At 46.7% G+C, this 16713-nt stretch overlaps 1 protein-coding gene across 6 annotated transcripts in view; it reads right to left on the bottom strand.

Moving 5' to 3' along the window:
* The window catches only part of RBBP6 (RB binding protein 6, ubiquitin ligase), a 34264-nt gene extending 18081 nt beyond the window's left edge, over positions 1–16183 (bottom strand). For 3 of the 6 annotated variants that reach the window (XM_068147031.1, XM_068147035.1, XM_068147033.1), the window contains exons 1-4: positions 15578–16183; positions 7011–7110; positions 4940–4978; positions 4250–4286 (exon numbers count right to left, since the gene is read on the bottom strand). In XM_068147031.1, the coding sequence (XP_068003132.1) occupies positions 4250–4286; positions 4940–4978; positions 7011–7110; positions 15578–15743 (342 nt within the window). In that variant the 5' untranslated portion in view covers positions 15744–16183. The remainder of the gene's footprint in view (positions 1–4249; positions 4287–4939; positions 4979–7010; positions 7111–15577) is intronic. The other 3 variants (XM_068147032.1, XM_068147036.1, XM_068147034.1) reach the window with 1 other exon arrangement.
* Between the last annotated feature and the right edge of the window lie 530 nt (positions 16184–16713).

Raw genomic sequence — 16713 nt, 5'->3', positions numbered from 1 at the left:
AACCCCCAAATAACAACCACCAATCTTAAAACATCAGCCATAAAGCTACCCCACCACTTCATGTAGAAAAACCCAAACCAGATCAAACCATTGGAATGGAGGTGTTTGGAGTAGTCTAGAAAATGGATTGCTTCTATGGTCTTAGAGCACAGCCCACACTGTCCAGATTGCTTTGGGAAGCGGGACAATTTGCTGTGGAACTTACTATTGACCAAACCCATTTTTTAACAGCAGCCCAGTATTAAAGGAACAAAGGCAAGGAGGTGTAAAGCATCCTGTTGATGAGGAAAACATGGATTCAGAGCACAGTCCTGTCTTTCTTTTTTTCTCTCTCCATTGCAACCCCACTCCTTCCTCCCAGCTGCAGGAGTGGAACCCCCAGGCAGCAGTTAGCAGTGCAGTGTTCAGAGAGGATGTGACTGGAGTGCAGGGTAACTCTTCCCTAGCTCTCTTCCCAATATACTAACTTGTATTATACCACAAGCAGCAGTGGAGCTGCCAATAGCAAAAAAAAAAAAAACCAACCCAAAACCAAAACATCATCAGAAAGCCATTTAAAATCACTGCTTATGTCTTCAGGTGCTCAAAAATGTAGACCAGAGTTTCACAGGATAAACTGAAGAGCTCTCCTCAAGAGGTCACTGAATGGCTCAGAAGAGAGATTAAAAGCCTTCCTTGGCAAAAGCTCTTGTCCTTTACTACCTGATGAAGTGGAAGAATTCATGGGAGCTGTTTTACCAGACTCCAGGAAGACAGAAAAAGGTAATAAATCTACATGGAGATGATGATTCCTCACTCCAGTTAATCATTACTTCTCTGCATGTGCAGGGAAGCACACACATCATCACTGTACTACTAACTAAGCAGTGCTTGGAAGTATGCCTTGGGAGAGGAATGCCCAGTTCTGGAAGGGCAGACCTGCTGCCCACTGCAAGCCTTACCAGAACACTCAGCTTTCCTTCTTGCCAGAACATTTTGTACCTCATTCTGTAAAAAGAAAGCCTGACAAGTGTTTTGCAGCTCCGTGTGCCACTCTTGTCACAGGTGGAGGAACAGACCTGTGCCCTCTCAGGGCAGGCACAGCCACCACCATTCTGTGGTTTGGCAGGAGCAAAGGAGAGGTTAGGGAAGCTCTCCACTGGAGTTAAGCAGTCCAGTACTGACTGTAACTCAAACATAACAGTTAATCAACTATTAATGAGCTCTTGCATTTTTTTTAGGAAGCAGCTACTGCATGGCCTGCAGGCAACAGTCTCATTTCTTAAAGGAGGTGCTAGCACTCCTTTCTACTGAAGACTTATAAAAGCAAATAGAATTAATGTACTAGTTAGTATGTTTGCCCAATGGCCATCTTCCAGTCATCCTACATCCCTGCATCTTTCTTTCTGCTGTTAAATTTCTGCTCAAGTATCTCCAGCCACTCCTTCCAATCAGTCAAGCACAAACACCATCTCCATGAAACTTGTATACAGCCCTAATACTGCAGAAGAACTGAAAACAGCCCAGAAAACCCTAAGCCCCAGCATCAACAATGTATTAACTCCCATTTCTGCAGAAGACTAAGCAAGAACTAACAGAAATCAAGTGGGAAAGGGGACAGAGAAGGAAGAGGCTGATCTCAATGCTGAAGTGCTACACCTGAATAAGAGCAACTTCTTAGAATCCATCAGCTTGGCTAAGCTACAGATGCAGCCAAGAAGGATCACTCCAAGGTTAGGCTTGAAGGCACTGAAACAATGGTCATGACTCTCTGTACTTTGGCAGCCTCCAAGGACAAATACCAGCCAGTGATCCTTGCAGTGACTCAAATAGCAACACTAACCCAAAAAAGGATCCACCTCCTTGCTTTGGCTGTAGTAACAGGAGGACAGCAGCACAGATCTGCAAGTGGAGGCTGCCAGCTAACAGAAGAGCAAGAAAGTGAAGAGAGCCAAAGGAGAAGCTTTGTGTGCCCTTGGTTAAAAAAAAAAAGAGGGAAAAAAATCTTCACTGATTTTCATTTTGCTGCTTCACTGTCAAACAAAAATTGGCAAACTCTCCAGGGATTTATTCCTACCACACTAAGATCCAGGCTCTGCTTAAAAACCCAGACAGGAATGTGTATGAAAAACAAAACAAAAACCACCAAAAACCAAACACAACCCCCACACTTTAGGCCAAGACCTGAGGTAGCTTTAAGAATAAAGCTTCTCCCACACTAGAAGAGCCTGAGGCTGCTCTGCTGTTACAGTGAGAGACAGGACTTGGAAAGATTGATGCAAAGATTCCTCTCTATGGCTACCCACAACCCAAATCAAGTTCCAGCCAGGGCACACCAGGGAAGGGGTTTGCTTTTGCCTTTCTTTTCCTTTAGTTATCTGTAACTAGCACTAAGTCTTCCCTCCCACTCCAGGATTCTTCCTTCAGACACCTATGTTAGCTTGTGGTAAGATGCTACTTAGAAACATAATACAGACATGCCAGGGAACACAGGAGGCTAAAAGAATGTTAACTTTATTTATGAACATGTGATTGGTGTTTATACACATGCTAGTAAACAAAAAGAAAAAAAGAACTGTTTTCAAGAAATTAAAACCCATCTGAGTTAGATCAAATACTATCAACGTGGTTCACATCAATGCATTACATTAACTGCTAGGGTCACTGGGCCAGTTAAAACTAACTCAAACTCACAATGAGAGGCATTCATGTCCAAAAAGGAATTCAAATTGTTCAGCAATAGAATAAGGATGCAGAATTTAGACTTGGTGGTTTTAGACCTACACACACAGAGTGTTGAATTTGGAGCTGTAAAGCATTCCATGGGAATCAGAGGCTGCATTCTTCACAGAACACAGACCCAGAGTTCAGGAATTTCTAGATCAAGTTCTCCTAACAGCTTATTGAGTGATCAGATCCAATGATCCAGGGTTAGTGTAATGCCTCACACCATTCTAGTGAAGGAAAAAGCAGTTATACTTAAAATAAAGATGAAAAATCAAAAAGCACACAGTTGTTTTTTATACTCTAAGGACTTTTTTGAAAGGCGGAGTTACACACAGCGTTCGACCCGAGTGGCAAATCGAGATCTAGACCATCACCAGTCAAGTATTTTCGTGTTATTTAGGTTGTAGCAGCACAACAGCAACGTTTTCAAGCCTACAGAAAAATGCTGCCCCTTGCCCAAGTGTCAATTCAAAGTGGTGGTATACTAAAGAAAGGCTGAATTGGGGAAGTTAAAGCAGCATCCGACCCCCAGGTCACCCAAAACCAAAAATGTAGTGCAGGGAGGAGAAAAATGGCAGGGGGCTTTCACCCACAAAGGCACCAGGCTTTAACCTTATGCCAAAATTTGTACTCCAGATTTTCATTTGCAGACAAAACTAGGAGACTAAACTTCAGCAGGTGGAAGTGGAAAAGATTGAAAGGCAGAACTTTAGAATACCACTTTGTGTAGCAACGATACTCAAACCCCCGGCAACCTGTGCAAGACATTCATGTACTCGGAGGGGCCCAAACAATAGCACTTTGGTTACAACAGCTTTAGGAACAAATACTCAAGGAGTTAAGGACAATGGCAAGGGATGGTTTGAGCTGCACAGAGCTGTCCTCAAAATGCGTGGGATACGCTGGGTTTGGTATTTTTCGGAATCCCCAAGGCAAAAGTAAGAAACAGTCCCAGGTTTGACAATGGTTTCTCAGTGGTTTTTGATAACAGTCTCAAAAACCATTAGGCCAAAAAAAAAAAAAAAGATATTGAAATAAATAAATAAATAATAATAATAGTAATTAAAAAAAAAAAAGAGTTCTTTAAAACCAAAAGCTAAGTGATACAATGTGAGAATGGCAAAAAATACACTCCAAACAATTTTATTGCAAGAAACAAAAAGCACACAACAACCTATACAAACATACATATTACTAAGCTAGAGACAGACAGATGTAGAACATGGCACCACGTCCTGTGGTGCAAACCTTCAGCCTACAGGGTCTAAACCAGACCATACATTAGCTGTACAACCCCGAGTCATACAGGAGATGTTCTAGCAGATTCAATATGAAATACAACCAATATTCACATCAGAACTGTGCAAGTTACTCAGTTGTTCACTATGGCTGGATCAAATACATAGTATTGACAACATACACTAGGTTTGACTGGAAAAGTAGATTTTTAAGTTAAGGCTTGGGGAATTATTAATGAAAGGCTACGTTGCTTAGAATTAAGTGCAGTGTGTAGAAAAAAGTGTGAGATTGTGTTTTTACATACTGCTTTTGATGTTCCACTCACTGGCTCAGTTCGGCTTCTAGAAGAAGAAACAGAGGCGGTTAGCGTGGCAAGGCCAGCACCCGGCTGCACAGCACACAGCAGTGAAAGCACACCACACAACCCGCACTCTCATCACCTTCCCATCCTCTAGGGAGCGTGGAGATTCATTTGCATACATAAAGTTGTTCTCTTGGTACATTTAGTGCAACTCAACCAACCACCCCCACCCCCCCCAGTATCCCATTTCTGCTTTGACACAGATGAGGACTTACAAAAGAGAACACAACAGTGCAAGAGGAAGCCCTCAGCTATTTCGTCTCTGCTACGTAAGTACCAAAGAGACGAAGCCTGCACTGCAGGTTTGTGCTCTTAAATACTCCACCAGCAAATGCAAAGGCAGCTTTAGCTAACCTGTGTCTCTACTACAAGCACTTTAATCACTAAGAAAGTTTCCAAGAAAAGTGACAGTTGAGACACTCTCAAGTGCAAGTTCACTTAAGTGAAACGGAACTCAGCCATCTGACACAGGAGTAACATCAAAAGGTCAGCAGCATCGTCTCAGAACAGAGGTTCTCTGTGGAAGCCCAAGCACTGTGTTCAGATATCTACTGCATTTAACCATCAAGTGCCAGAATACACCAAACTTGTTACAAATGCTATATTGACTAAAAATAGTAGTAGAAATGTCACCTGAAGGAAGTTTCTAGGGTTTTGTGCGATTTAGGAGTCCTGTGACAAAAAAAAAGGTCTTAATTGCCAGAATTTGCTTGCAGATAATCTTGAAAATGCTAACAGTCTTTTAGGAAATATTTATGACATTTGAAACCTTGCTGAGATTCCACATACTCAGGGAGCTGTATCTGCATGCTACTCAGCACACCTCGCACATGCAACTGCTAGTGCAGGGAACAAACAATCCACGCATCATCCCAAGTGTCCCATGAGCAGAGAGGAACTCAAAAGGCTGGTGTGGAATTTATGTATGAATAGTTAAGGCTCGTGCTTCCTGCCACTGCCAGCATACCACCAGGCTCACATGGACCTCCTGAGGATGAGGAAGTGCAAGGAAATCCTTCAGATTACCAAACAATGCTTTCCTCATCCGTTTACCGTGGAGGAACATGCTCTAGGGCGAGTGACAAGGTGTCTTTGAAGGCCTCTCCACCACTACAGCACACATCTCCCCCAAACACCACCCACTCTAGCAGTGGTTTCTGCAGTGTTTCTAGCTGAAAGAAAGCTCATCAGCCTGGCTGATGTTCAGCACTAGAATAGTAGTGCCATGCTTTCCTTGTCCCCAGGTGGAGGGGTTTATTTGATCTCTGGTGCTATCAGCATCTCTCCCCATGTTTTAAAGCAGCTTTACCATACTGGGGGAAGGTGCCAGCCAGCCATGGAGGACACTGACAAGACAGCACTAAGCAGAGGTACTGCAATTAAGCCCCAAACAAGGCCACAGAGCTGTGGCATCCACAATGAGTAGGTAAGCGCTGCCACAACTGCTGCAGTAGTATGTCCAAAGTTTACAAACAGAGCCATATCAGTTCAGGGATTTGTATTTGCAAATGCTTCATGGGTACCAGGATGCTGCTGCACTGCTTGTTCCAGACACATTAACTCATTAGAATACTTTATTGATTGACAACCAACAAGAGAAAGACATGGCTAAACCACATGCTAAGAATGTCTGATTGTGGGGGAGAGGCATCTCCAAGAAGGCTGGAGAACATGGCCACTAACCAATGTGAATGTAGCTGACAGAACTGGGCTGGATGAACCGGTCAGCAATAACACTGTGGTCAGGATTGCAGATCTGTTCCCTTAATACATCTGATACTCTGTCCTCTAGAAATCTTAAGAACCCAGAATTGCAACCTGGAGCAGAGGTTATCAGCTTAGGGCAAACCAGACTTAGAGAAAAGTAGCCACAATATTTGTCATATGCTCAAGCATCTCCTGTGCTTTGAGTCTGGAAAGCATTAACTATTCCTTCAGAGTACTCACACAAAGGCAATAAACTGTAGGATATTGGTCCTTTTCTCCTGCCTGAATCACACTTTGCTTTTAAGAAGCTAAGAGAAATCCCTCAGGAATGAAACTTCTTGTGTGGGTGATTCAACAGCTGGAAACCCTCAGTCTTGCCTCTGTAGTTACACAAAACCTCTGGGTTTGGGATGTAATCAACACCTGCCATGTGCTGCCCACCCTCAAATGCAAGACACAGCCAAACAGTGAGACTAGGACTCCTCTCAGATGGGGAATTTAGACTACAATGTGTCTGTGCTACAAAAGCAAACACATCCAGCAAGTAATATCCCCACACAGAGGAAAGAATCTACAACTTGGGTCTCTATAAACATAAACCCCAAGAGCAAACTCAACAGAATCATCTAGTAAGTGACCTCTGCTTGAGTCTGAACCCCCTGTCCCAGCAGGCCTGAACACAGAATGGCTTGAGTTGGAAGGGACCTTAAAGATCATCTATTTCCAACCCCCTGCCATGGGCAGGGACACCTTCCGCCACACCAGGTTGCTCAAAGTAAGCCTCATCCAGCCCTGCCTTACAACACTTGCTGGGATGAGACATTATGTCAGACTACTTTGGGGTAGACAGGTGAAAATCTACCCCATGCCAACAAAAACTTGCAGCAGCTTTAATGTGACAGACACAATCTGAATGCCTCTGTACATCAACATCCATGACAAAGTGCAGAGACTGCCAGCCCTCTGGCAAAGCCTGGGATGCTCTGGGGGTACTCACATGACGTATGTTTTGCTGGTGGCTTTGACTCCTCCAATGGGGATTCTCCTCACGATCACTGATGAGTTCTTGGGAATCAAAGCATTATCGTCCGTGTACTCTGCAAACACCAGAAGCACAGCAGAACATCAGTGTGACAGTTTTAAGTGTGGGGGGAGAATTGAACTTTTCCAACTACCACAATCAGGCAGCTGGGAAAACTGGGTACTTATGCACAATCACACAGCCCTTCACAGCCCCTTGGGTGGAGAGGAAAGCAAATTCCACAGGTAGCGTTGTGCCTCTCTCGTCCCAACACACCAACAGCGTACCTCAAAACACCTTCAGGTTTGATAACCAAACACAAGCAGCAAAAAGTTTTCTTCTTATCATATAGTTCTTTATTTTGTATTTTAAAGATATTTTTTAGTTCTTTTTAAATCATTCCAATGCTAACAGCAAAACCATAAAATCACAGAACTGTTTGAGTTGGAAAAGCCCTCTGAGATCATCGAGTCCAACCATCAACCCAACACCACCACAGCCACTAAATCACATTTCAAAGTGCCATGACCACACATTTCTTGAACACCTCCAGGGACAGCGACTCCACCACCTCCCTGAGCAGTCTGTTTGAATTCCTGACCACTCTTGCAGGAAGGAAAGTTTTCCTAGTATCTGACCTAAACCTCCCCTTGGCACAACTTCAGGCCATAGGTGAAAATGGTCTCAAAGCTCGCTGAAGGACAATTTGCTAATGCAGGAGGTTCGTTCATGACCTACATGGAGTTGCTTTTGCTACTATTAGGCTATAAAACCAAGGGATCTTTGGAGCAACCCAAACCACAGCAGAGTCTCATCTGCCTAAATCAGCTTCCAGCTACATTGTCCTGCAACAGAACAGGTACTTAATGACTGCCTGCAAACTCTGTGCCAGCATTTTCACCACTGCCACCTAAAATCGATGCCCTTCTGCTGCCCATGCCCAAAGCTGATAGGACAGAGAGAAGCTTCATCCCTCACCACCCACACACCACTCAGTGCTTTACAGTGAAGTGGAACTGAAACTGGCAGTGCTAGAATGTGGATCACAGAAATTTAGGGGTTTTTCTCTGAGCTTGTCTTCACAAGTAGGGCAGAACTGGCTCAAGCTGCAGTGGTATCTCCCCCCTCAAGCTAATCAGCTAGTCTGAGTTAACCAAAGGGACATGAATCCTTTGGATGCACTCACTGCACAGCGGAGACTCAAACAACATTACTTATGGAGACAGCCATGAAAAGCCTTTTGAAAGTGGTGTGTGCCTGAAGCTATCCACACTCTGCCTTGGCTTACACCACGGTAGCTTTCTGAAGAGAAGGAAAATCTGACCTTTTATGTAAGGCCCAAACAAAAAACACAACTACCTGAGAGACTTGGACTGAGTGAGCTTAAAGAGCTTAAAAATCTCTCCATGAGAATGATTTTTATACTGTACTGCCACAAGCTGGATGTGACTATGTATTCTGAGGCACTTCCAGGGTCATGCTTTGTAATCTGCCTACAGACTTAAAGATGGAAAGCCCTGACATCTGCAGAGCAGATCAGAAAGATGCTCTGCAAACTAAAGAAGCTCTGTCAGGGTGGTTTTGCCCAGTGATGATACACACACAATATGAGTATGTCCCAATTTATCTCTCTTTTTCAGTGTATTATTCCTAGAGGCAGCAAGCTCCCTCAGACCAAAACCTACCAGAAGAAGTAATTTCACCACCACAATGAACAGGTCCCTTCTCTTTCCAACTGACTGGATGCTTTTGCAGAAAACTGAGAAGTCATTTAGCTGAAACTAATCCTTGGTCTTCCCACATTTAAATGGATCAACTGAACAGGGACAACAGCTTGGTAAAGGCTTCATTTGTACAGGACACTTAACACAGCATGTGGTCATACTTGGTACCAGAGCCATGCCACTCTCTGGGTCCCTGGGTCAGAGAACAGGTAGAAGGGTATTTACACACAGCTGACCACACTGCACAGCTAGCTCTGAGGGACCTGACACCCACCTGGCTTGAGGCATTTATTCTTCCTTCAATGCAATGAACTGAATAAATTTTGGTTAAGGAAGTTTTAACAGAATCATAGAACTCTTTGGGTTGAAAAAGTCCCCTAGGATCATCCAGTCCAACCATCAACCCACCACTGCCGTGGCCACATGTTTATTGAATCTCTCCAGGGATGGTGACTCCACCACCCTGGGCAGTCTGTGCCAATCCCTGACCACTCTTGCAGCAAAGAAATTTTTCCTCATCTCCAACCTAAAGCTTCCCTGGCACAATTTCAGTTCATTTCCTCTCCTTCTATCACCCGCGACTAGGGAGAAGAGACCATCCCTCACCTCACTGCAACCTCTTTTCAGTGAGTTGTAGAGAGCAATGAGGTCTCACTTCAGCCTCCTTTTCTCCAGGTGAAACACCACCAGTTCCCTCAGCTGCTCCTCACCAGCCCTGTTCTCCAGATGCTTTGCCAGCTTGACTGCCCTATTTTGTTAAAGCTGAAGTCAAACAATACACTGAGGGACTAGAGCTGGAGTGCTACTCCTGAGATCCCTGAAAACGTTTCTTGGCACACTTGGACTTCTAACAGATGCCAGCTTAGCCTAACAGCTCTGAGAATAAACTGGCATCTTGCAGCAGAAAGCAACTCCCTGAGGGCAGCAACATCCCCCAGCAGAGACTTGGCAGCCAGGACCTGTGAAGCACTGTCATTGTGTCACCACATGACTCCACATCTGCAAAGGGAGCCATGACAGCACACTCAACCAGGCAGCCTGTCACACGTGCAGAGCTCTAACAGCGACATTAAAGGCAGAAGCAACACCATGGATCCCTAGTCCCTTACAGCACTAAACTTGTTTTACTGTTGGTGATGACCAGTGAATGGCTGCTGGGCTTTTGACAAACCAATCTAGGATTAAAAACAAAGAGTCAATCAACTGTGTCCAACACTGCAGCCTTCAACACAGGAAGGACATGGACCTGATGGAGCAGGTCCAAAGGGCTGGGAGCACCTCTGCCGAGACAACAGGCTGAGGGAGCTGGAGTTGTTCAGTTTGCAGAAGTGAAAGCTCCATGGAGGCCTCAGAGCAGCATTCCAGTACCTGAAGAGGGCTACAATAAGGCTGCAGAGGGACTGATTGCAAAGGCCTGCAGTGATAGGACGAGGGGCAGATTTAGATGGGATGTAAAGAACAACTTCTGTACCATGAGGGTGCTGGAACACTGCAACAGGTTGCCCAGGGAGACAGTTGAGGCCCCATCCCTGGAGTGAGTATGGACAAGGCTCTGAGCAACCTGATCTAGTGGAGGATGTCCCTGCTGACTACAGGGTGGGGTGGACTGCATGACCTTTGGAGGTCCTTTCCAACCCAAACCATTCTATGATTGTAACTCAGAAAGCCTGCAAAAGCAAAGGAGGATTTGGATATTGTATAAAGCCAAGATTGCAAAAGATACAGCAGTCTAGAACTTGGTATCTCTTCTACAAGAAAATACCACACTTAAGAGTCAAGGGAAAGGAGGATTTCAAGGAACAAGTGGAAGCAGACAAGTTAAACAACAGCTACTTTGACTGCTGCCTCACATGGGCTTAGGAAGCTTAAATCAACAACTGCATTAGTTGATTTAATGTCCAGAACCTTCTTCCTGCAGAAAGTACTAAGAGCTCAGGTTGTGCTCTGCAGTTTGTACTGATTCACAGTCAACAGATAACTTAAAAACCCCATGTCTAAATTCACCTGTAACTGTGAAAACTTGCTAGTTTTAATCACTTGTGTCACATGTATGCAATGAGTCCCTGAAAGAAGCCCCTACTTTATTTGATGGCCTGCTTTAATCCACCATTTTGAGTCTGACAGCAGAAGCATCTCTCTGAGCAGTAGCTGAAGAAGTCTCTTCACCCAGAGCACGTTCAGAAGCTCATCAGAACAAAAACCTATATGAAATGGCCCTCCCCCACACACCTCCTCCCCCCCCACTCTATTAGGCTTTTATACAACTGGGAGCAGACTGTGTAGAGTTAAGGGATGAGAATGGCTCCTAACATGCCAGACTGTCTCTACCAGAACACAGAGTAACTCCCAAGAACACATTTTCTCCCTAGTGCCTAAAAATATGCTTTCTCATTCTGTGCTTTTTTAGCTCTGTTCTAATCACCACCACGTGCACACTTTGTGACAAACAAACCATCGCTGTAGCTGGCACTGAAAGCACTGCCTCAAAACATCCTGATTAACAGCTTGGACGTTCTGCTTTCTGGATCTGCAGCTTCCAACACAAGATGAATCAATCATCTCTTTTACAACCGGTCTCTCCTCATTTCTGGAATGAGCTACTTTGGTAGGGCAGACTGTTCATGGAGCTCAGACAGAGCTGTGCTCCAAAAGAGCATCTCTACTGCTTAGAAAGGATCAGTCAATACATCTATCACGCTTTCAATCAATAATCTGATCCTACACAGACCACCCAATGCCTTGATGCCTTACTGGCACTGCTGGGTGTTTCAGCCTGTCTGGGAAAGCTGAAGCAATGCTGGAGACACCATGGTCATGAACCTAACAGAGTCTGCCCTAAGGACCTAATCAAAGGGTATTAACCAAGTTGAGGTCCCACACCCACTGTGGCAGAGGCAGAAGAGCTGAACCCCAGACAGGCAGTGCTGGAGCCCCACTGGACCATCATGATTTTGAAAGGGTACCACGTACCCTCACCTCAACCTAAGAAATGTGGAACTCAGCCCAAGAATGAATTGCACTGAGGTGCACAGTAACCCCCACATGACCACTGCAGCACAAACTGGCTCAGCCAACAGCAGGCTTTCGATGCTGCTGAAGTGTCTGCTCCAAAAGGCTACATCTGCTTCCCGACCTCCCTGCACACATACACCAGCTGCCAGGCCTCAGGACTCCACTGGGTTGGTACAAGCTTGGTTTGAAGGCCAAAGACACACTGAAACTGTCAAGTGCATGCTGCTCACTCAACTCCAGCAAGGTCTGAGTTCAGTCTTACACTCTTAGAGCTGTTCAGAGATCCCTTTCTGGTCTTCCTTTTTTGTGTGCTTTGTTTGATATGCAGAACTGCACATTCTACAAGTGTTTCAAGTCAGAATGTTCCAGGGCAGGGAAAAGCACTTAAGAGACCTCAGCTCTGGACTTTGCAGCTCTACCAGGTATTTTGAGAATATCCATTAGGAAAGCCAGGTCCAGAAGTTCAGATCCAATTAAAAGGAGGGAAGTTTAAATGTATCACTCTTGAGCAAAGGCTTTTGGAAGGGAATTCTGCTTTTACAGAACATGCCTCTAGAGCAGGCATGGAAGAGGGGACACAAGACACCACCTCTTTTTTAAACAGGCCCAAACCATCCATTTTGCCTTCAGAGCATCTTAGGAAGAGCCCACTGGAATTTCAAATCCTGGGTGTTTCTTTGTATCAGCATTGCCTCTTGTTGGGGGTTGAAGTTTCTCCCCAGCATTAACTTTTGCCAGACCAACTCAGTTAGAAGCTGTATTTACAAGCAAAATCTACACTCTACAAAGGGATGCAATGAATATGTACAAAATACACAGTGTCTACAATATTACACAGATATTTACAGTTAATGAACGGCCCAAGGACCCCCCTGGCCAAGGACCAGGGGAAGCTACTAGCTTCTCCCTGCCTGCCTTCCCCTCACCCCCCCTGTATAAAAAGAACAAGAGAAAGGAATAGAGAAGTTAGGCTTAGCCAAGGCCAGCCAGAGCACATTGTCTCTCCCAAATGAAGCAAAACCAGCTGAGATCAGAAGAGGGAAGAACTGTTATGGAACAGCTCCTCTTATTCTGGATATTTACCCAATGAATTTGTTTACAATCATCTTTTGTTTTCCTTTTTACACCCAATAGTGGCTTGTTTCTATTTTTCTACTTTTCTGCTCAAAATCTGTAAATAGATTTTAAAGGCATAGCCTAACCCCCCCCACCTCTACTACTAGATTTCCATTCTGAAGAGTAATAGTTCCTGAGCTTTAAGAGTGTAGAACACCCAGAAACATCTGCACAAGCTCCAGGTTCATTTTGTTCTTTCCAAGAGACTTTCCAAATTCAGTCAAGACTCCTCCAAAGAGCTACAAACCCCTGTGTACACACCTAAGAATTCCAAATGTCTCAATTTTTGTGTTTTCACATGGAAAACACCCTTAGGAAGCCTTCAGTAAGGTTTCTGTGTCACAATTGAAAATGTTATACTCATTCTACAAAGGGCGAAGTGCAACTAAACTTACAGAGGAGGGTCCTGTCCCTGCTAAACAAGAGCAATGCTCTTTAGAGTATAGAGAATATTCCTTCTTTAACCTTTAGGCAACACCACACTTAACCTAGTGAAGCAGATACTTTGCCTCCCTGGATTCTGATTAGGAATGAAAATGATGCAATACACTTGGTAAAATTGGTATGATTCAAATTACACTTCATGAGGTAACAGGTTTGTATTTTTTTCTACTAAAACTTTGCCTGGATTTCATAGAATTCTCAGGGTTGGAAGGGACCTCAAGGATCAACCAGTTCCAACCCCCCTACCATGGCAAGGAACACCTCACACCACAGCAGGTTGCTCACAGCCACATCCAGCCTGGCCTTAAAAACCTCCAGGGATAGGGCTTCCACCACCTCCCTGGGCAATCTGTGCCAGTGTCTCACCACCCTCATGGGGAAGAACTTCTTCCTAACACCCAATCTGAATCTACCCATCTCTATTTTTGCTCCATCCCCCCTAGCCCTATCATTACCTGACACCCTAAAAAGTCTCTCTCCAGCTTTCTTGTAGGCCCTCTTCAGTTACTGGAAGGCCACAATAAGGTTTCCTTGGAGCCTTCTCTTCTCCAGACTGAATAGCCCCAACTCTATCAGTCTGCCCTCATAAGAGAGGTGCTCCAGCACTCTGATCATCCTCATTTATTTCCTCACTGGCTGTGCTGTAACAGAAGCCACCTGTCTGGCCCATTTCAAAACATTTTCTCTCCTGGTGATAATAGCTGGGTTCCATCACACCTTCCAACCACCCAACATGATGGTTTTAAGGCCCTTTTACCCAGACCTGGCTGTTACAGGAGTGACATCAGCCAGCTGGCCTTGCTGCCTGCTAGCATCCATGGAGCTGAAAACGCATCAGCAGGTGAAGACTCAAGAGTCCCTTCTCCAGCAAAGCCCTTAAAGCAAAATTGATCATTTTACAAATGCTCATTTTAGCCAATAGTACCAGAAAAAAAGTCAAGAATTCTGAACTGTATCTCCATCTACACAGGTCAAACAATTCAATGGCACCCCAATGACCCCTCTAAGCTCAGGCTGTTAAGTTTCTTCCCCTGAAAATTTCAGTATCTGCAGATAAACAGAGAGCTTTAGATCCAACCACTTGAAAGGCTGAAGGTCACAGATCATTCTGTTTAAGTTTAAATACATCAGAGAGGAAACAAAACCAAACACTAGCACACATTCTAAAGAAAAGACTGCTGGGGTCACAGAAGCACCAGAAAAACAAAATTTGTGTGTTTATAGGAATGAAACTACTTCACAACTCTTTTTATTATTAAAAGCTCACACCCCAAAGGCTTCAAGCACATTCAGACTTCTCAAGAGGTCAGAGTATCAAACTGTAATACTGTAGAAAGTACCTCAACCGCACAATCATCTCTGAGAATCAAGCACCACCGATGAGATTGAAAGGGATTTATGATTTCACCCAGGGCATTTTTTTTTTAATAGAAGATCACCAAAAATGTTCTGCCAGAAAACTTCAGTACTGCCCTGATCTGGTTGAGAGACAGATTCAGGAAGAAAAAAAAAACCAAACCTCCAACCACGGTTAGAAATGAACGATGAAATGATGCTCAGTAGCACCTTAAGGGAGTTACACTACAAAAAAATTCCAAAGCTGGAAAGAGAGACCGAGAACAGCCCTGCGAAATGGCTTTAAAAGGTCTGCATAAATTGTGACTCGGGACAAAATGTTGCTAGGGAATAATTCCCACAACGGGCACAAAGGCAGGTTTTTTTTCGATGAAGTGAGGTAAAAGTAGTCGAGGACAATTAAGCCTCCCAAACCACTGTTTTCAAATCGGCCATCTGCTCTACTTCTATCACGTTCAGCTTTCGCCGCCAGATTCCACAGAAATCTGCGAAGTTTGTAGCGATAAGATTTCCTCCCACACCGGCTTCTTGTGTTAGGTAAATTCCAGGAAACACAAACTTTCGTAAGCACCCTGCGTCGTACATTGACCACGCACTGCTCTACGCCTAGCTCTGCGTCCACAACACCCACAGGAAAGCGGTTGTCAGCAGCACAAACTACAAAAGAGCCGCTCCGCCGGGCCCGCAGCACATCTCGCTGCTAACGATCGCAGCCCGAGCGCGTTATCGCTTCCCACCCGGCCCGATTCCCGCCGCCGCTTGCCCTGCCGGAGCCCCGCTCCGCCGGCGGGATGGGCCCCGGGCTGACTCACGCTACGCGGGGTCGAGCCACAAAGAGCAGGCCGCGAGGAAGCGGCCTGTGCCACCGCCGGCCCCGCCGCCCGCACGCACCTTCTTTGGTCTGCGCGTTGGTTATCTGCAGGTCGCAGTCGGCCGCCTTCAGCTTTTCTCGGCCCATGATCTGGCGCTTGAGGTCGCACAGGGAGATATGGAGGCCGTCGAAGGTGACCGTATCATAATTGAGCTTCGAGGAGAACTTGTAATGCACGCACGACATGGTCGGGCCCAGGCGCTGCCTGCTCCGCGGCTGGACGGCGTCGCGGCCTCCACGCCGCGCAGCGCTCGGGGGAGGGCCGGTGCGAGCAGCGCGGGCTGAGCTCGGGCGGCGCTCAGAGGCCGCGGCGCTCCGCCATGGTCAGGCCCCGAGGCCTCAGGCAGACTCACTGGCGGAGGCCTCAGGGCTCCATCGCGGCAGCGCTACGAGGCCCCGGGGCCGCCCCGCAACGGCTCCGGCTCGCGGCCCCCAGCGACTGAACTAGGTCGCGGCCGCCCGGCTCCTCCTCACGGCCCTAGCGGACGACGGGAGGCGTCCCCCGCAACCCCCGGCTCGGCTCGCTGCCTCTCACCCGCACGCAGCGCTCCCAGGCCCGGCTCACTCGCTATGGCGACGCGGCCGCCCTTGCGTCCGCGCTCCGCCGAGGGGTTTCCCGGCCGCCAACCGCACGGGCCGCCGCCAGCCCCGCACTGCGCAGGCGCAAACGGCCTCGCCGCGCCCACCCGCGCCTCACGTGACCCAGCGCACTACGACAAAAGGCTGCGTCACGTGGGAGTGGCGGTCACGCCCTCCCGGGGCTGCCGGCAGCCGCCCCCTAGTGGAGGCCGTTAACGGTCGGCGTCTGCCGCCGCTTTGGGACTTCGCGCGCTGGCGGTGCCCTGTTTGAGGTCACCTTCGGTGTCTGTCACTGCCCGGTCACTCTCCGGACCTGTGCCCTGTGCCTCTCCTGCTGCCCGCCCGGGCTGCTCTTGTCCCTGTTATCCCCACGAAGCATGTCACCCGTCTGCCTGTCTGCCGGTGCCCAGTGTCCTGTTACCTACTTAGACCACCGGGGTCCCTGCTGTCCATCCATCCTGTCACTGCCCAGCGTCCTGCCACTCCCCAGGCCTTCACCACCCGGTGTCCTGCCGCTGCTGACGCCCCTTGCTGCCCAGTGTCCCTCCAGCCACCCGCTGGGCTTGCCACTGCTCAG

The sequence above is a fragment of the Melanerpes formicivorus genome, unplaced genomic scaffold (genome assembly GCF_026170545.1).
Source record: "Melanerpes formicivorus ecotype bairdi unplaced genomic scaffold, bMelFor1.0.p_v2 SCAF_14, whole genome shotgun sequence".
Taxonomy (NCBI): domain Eukaryota; kingdom Metazoa; phylum Chordata; class Aves; order Piciformes; family Picidae; genus Melanerpes; species Melanerpes formicivorus.
Note: the sequence above shows the minus strand (reverse complement) of the source record. Positions and strands in the feature narration are given on the sequence as shown.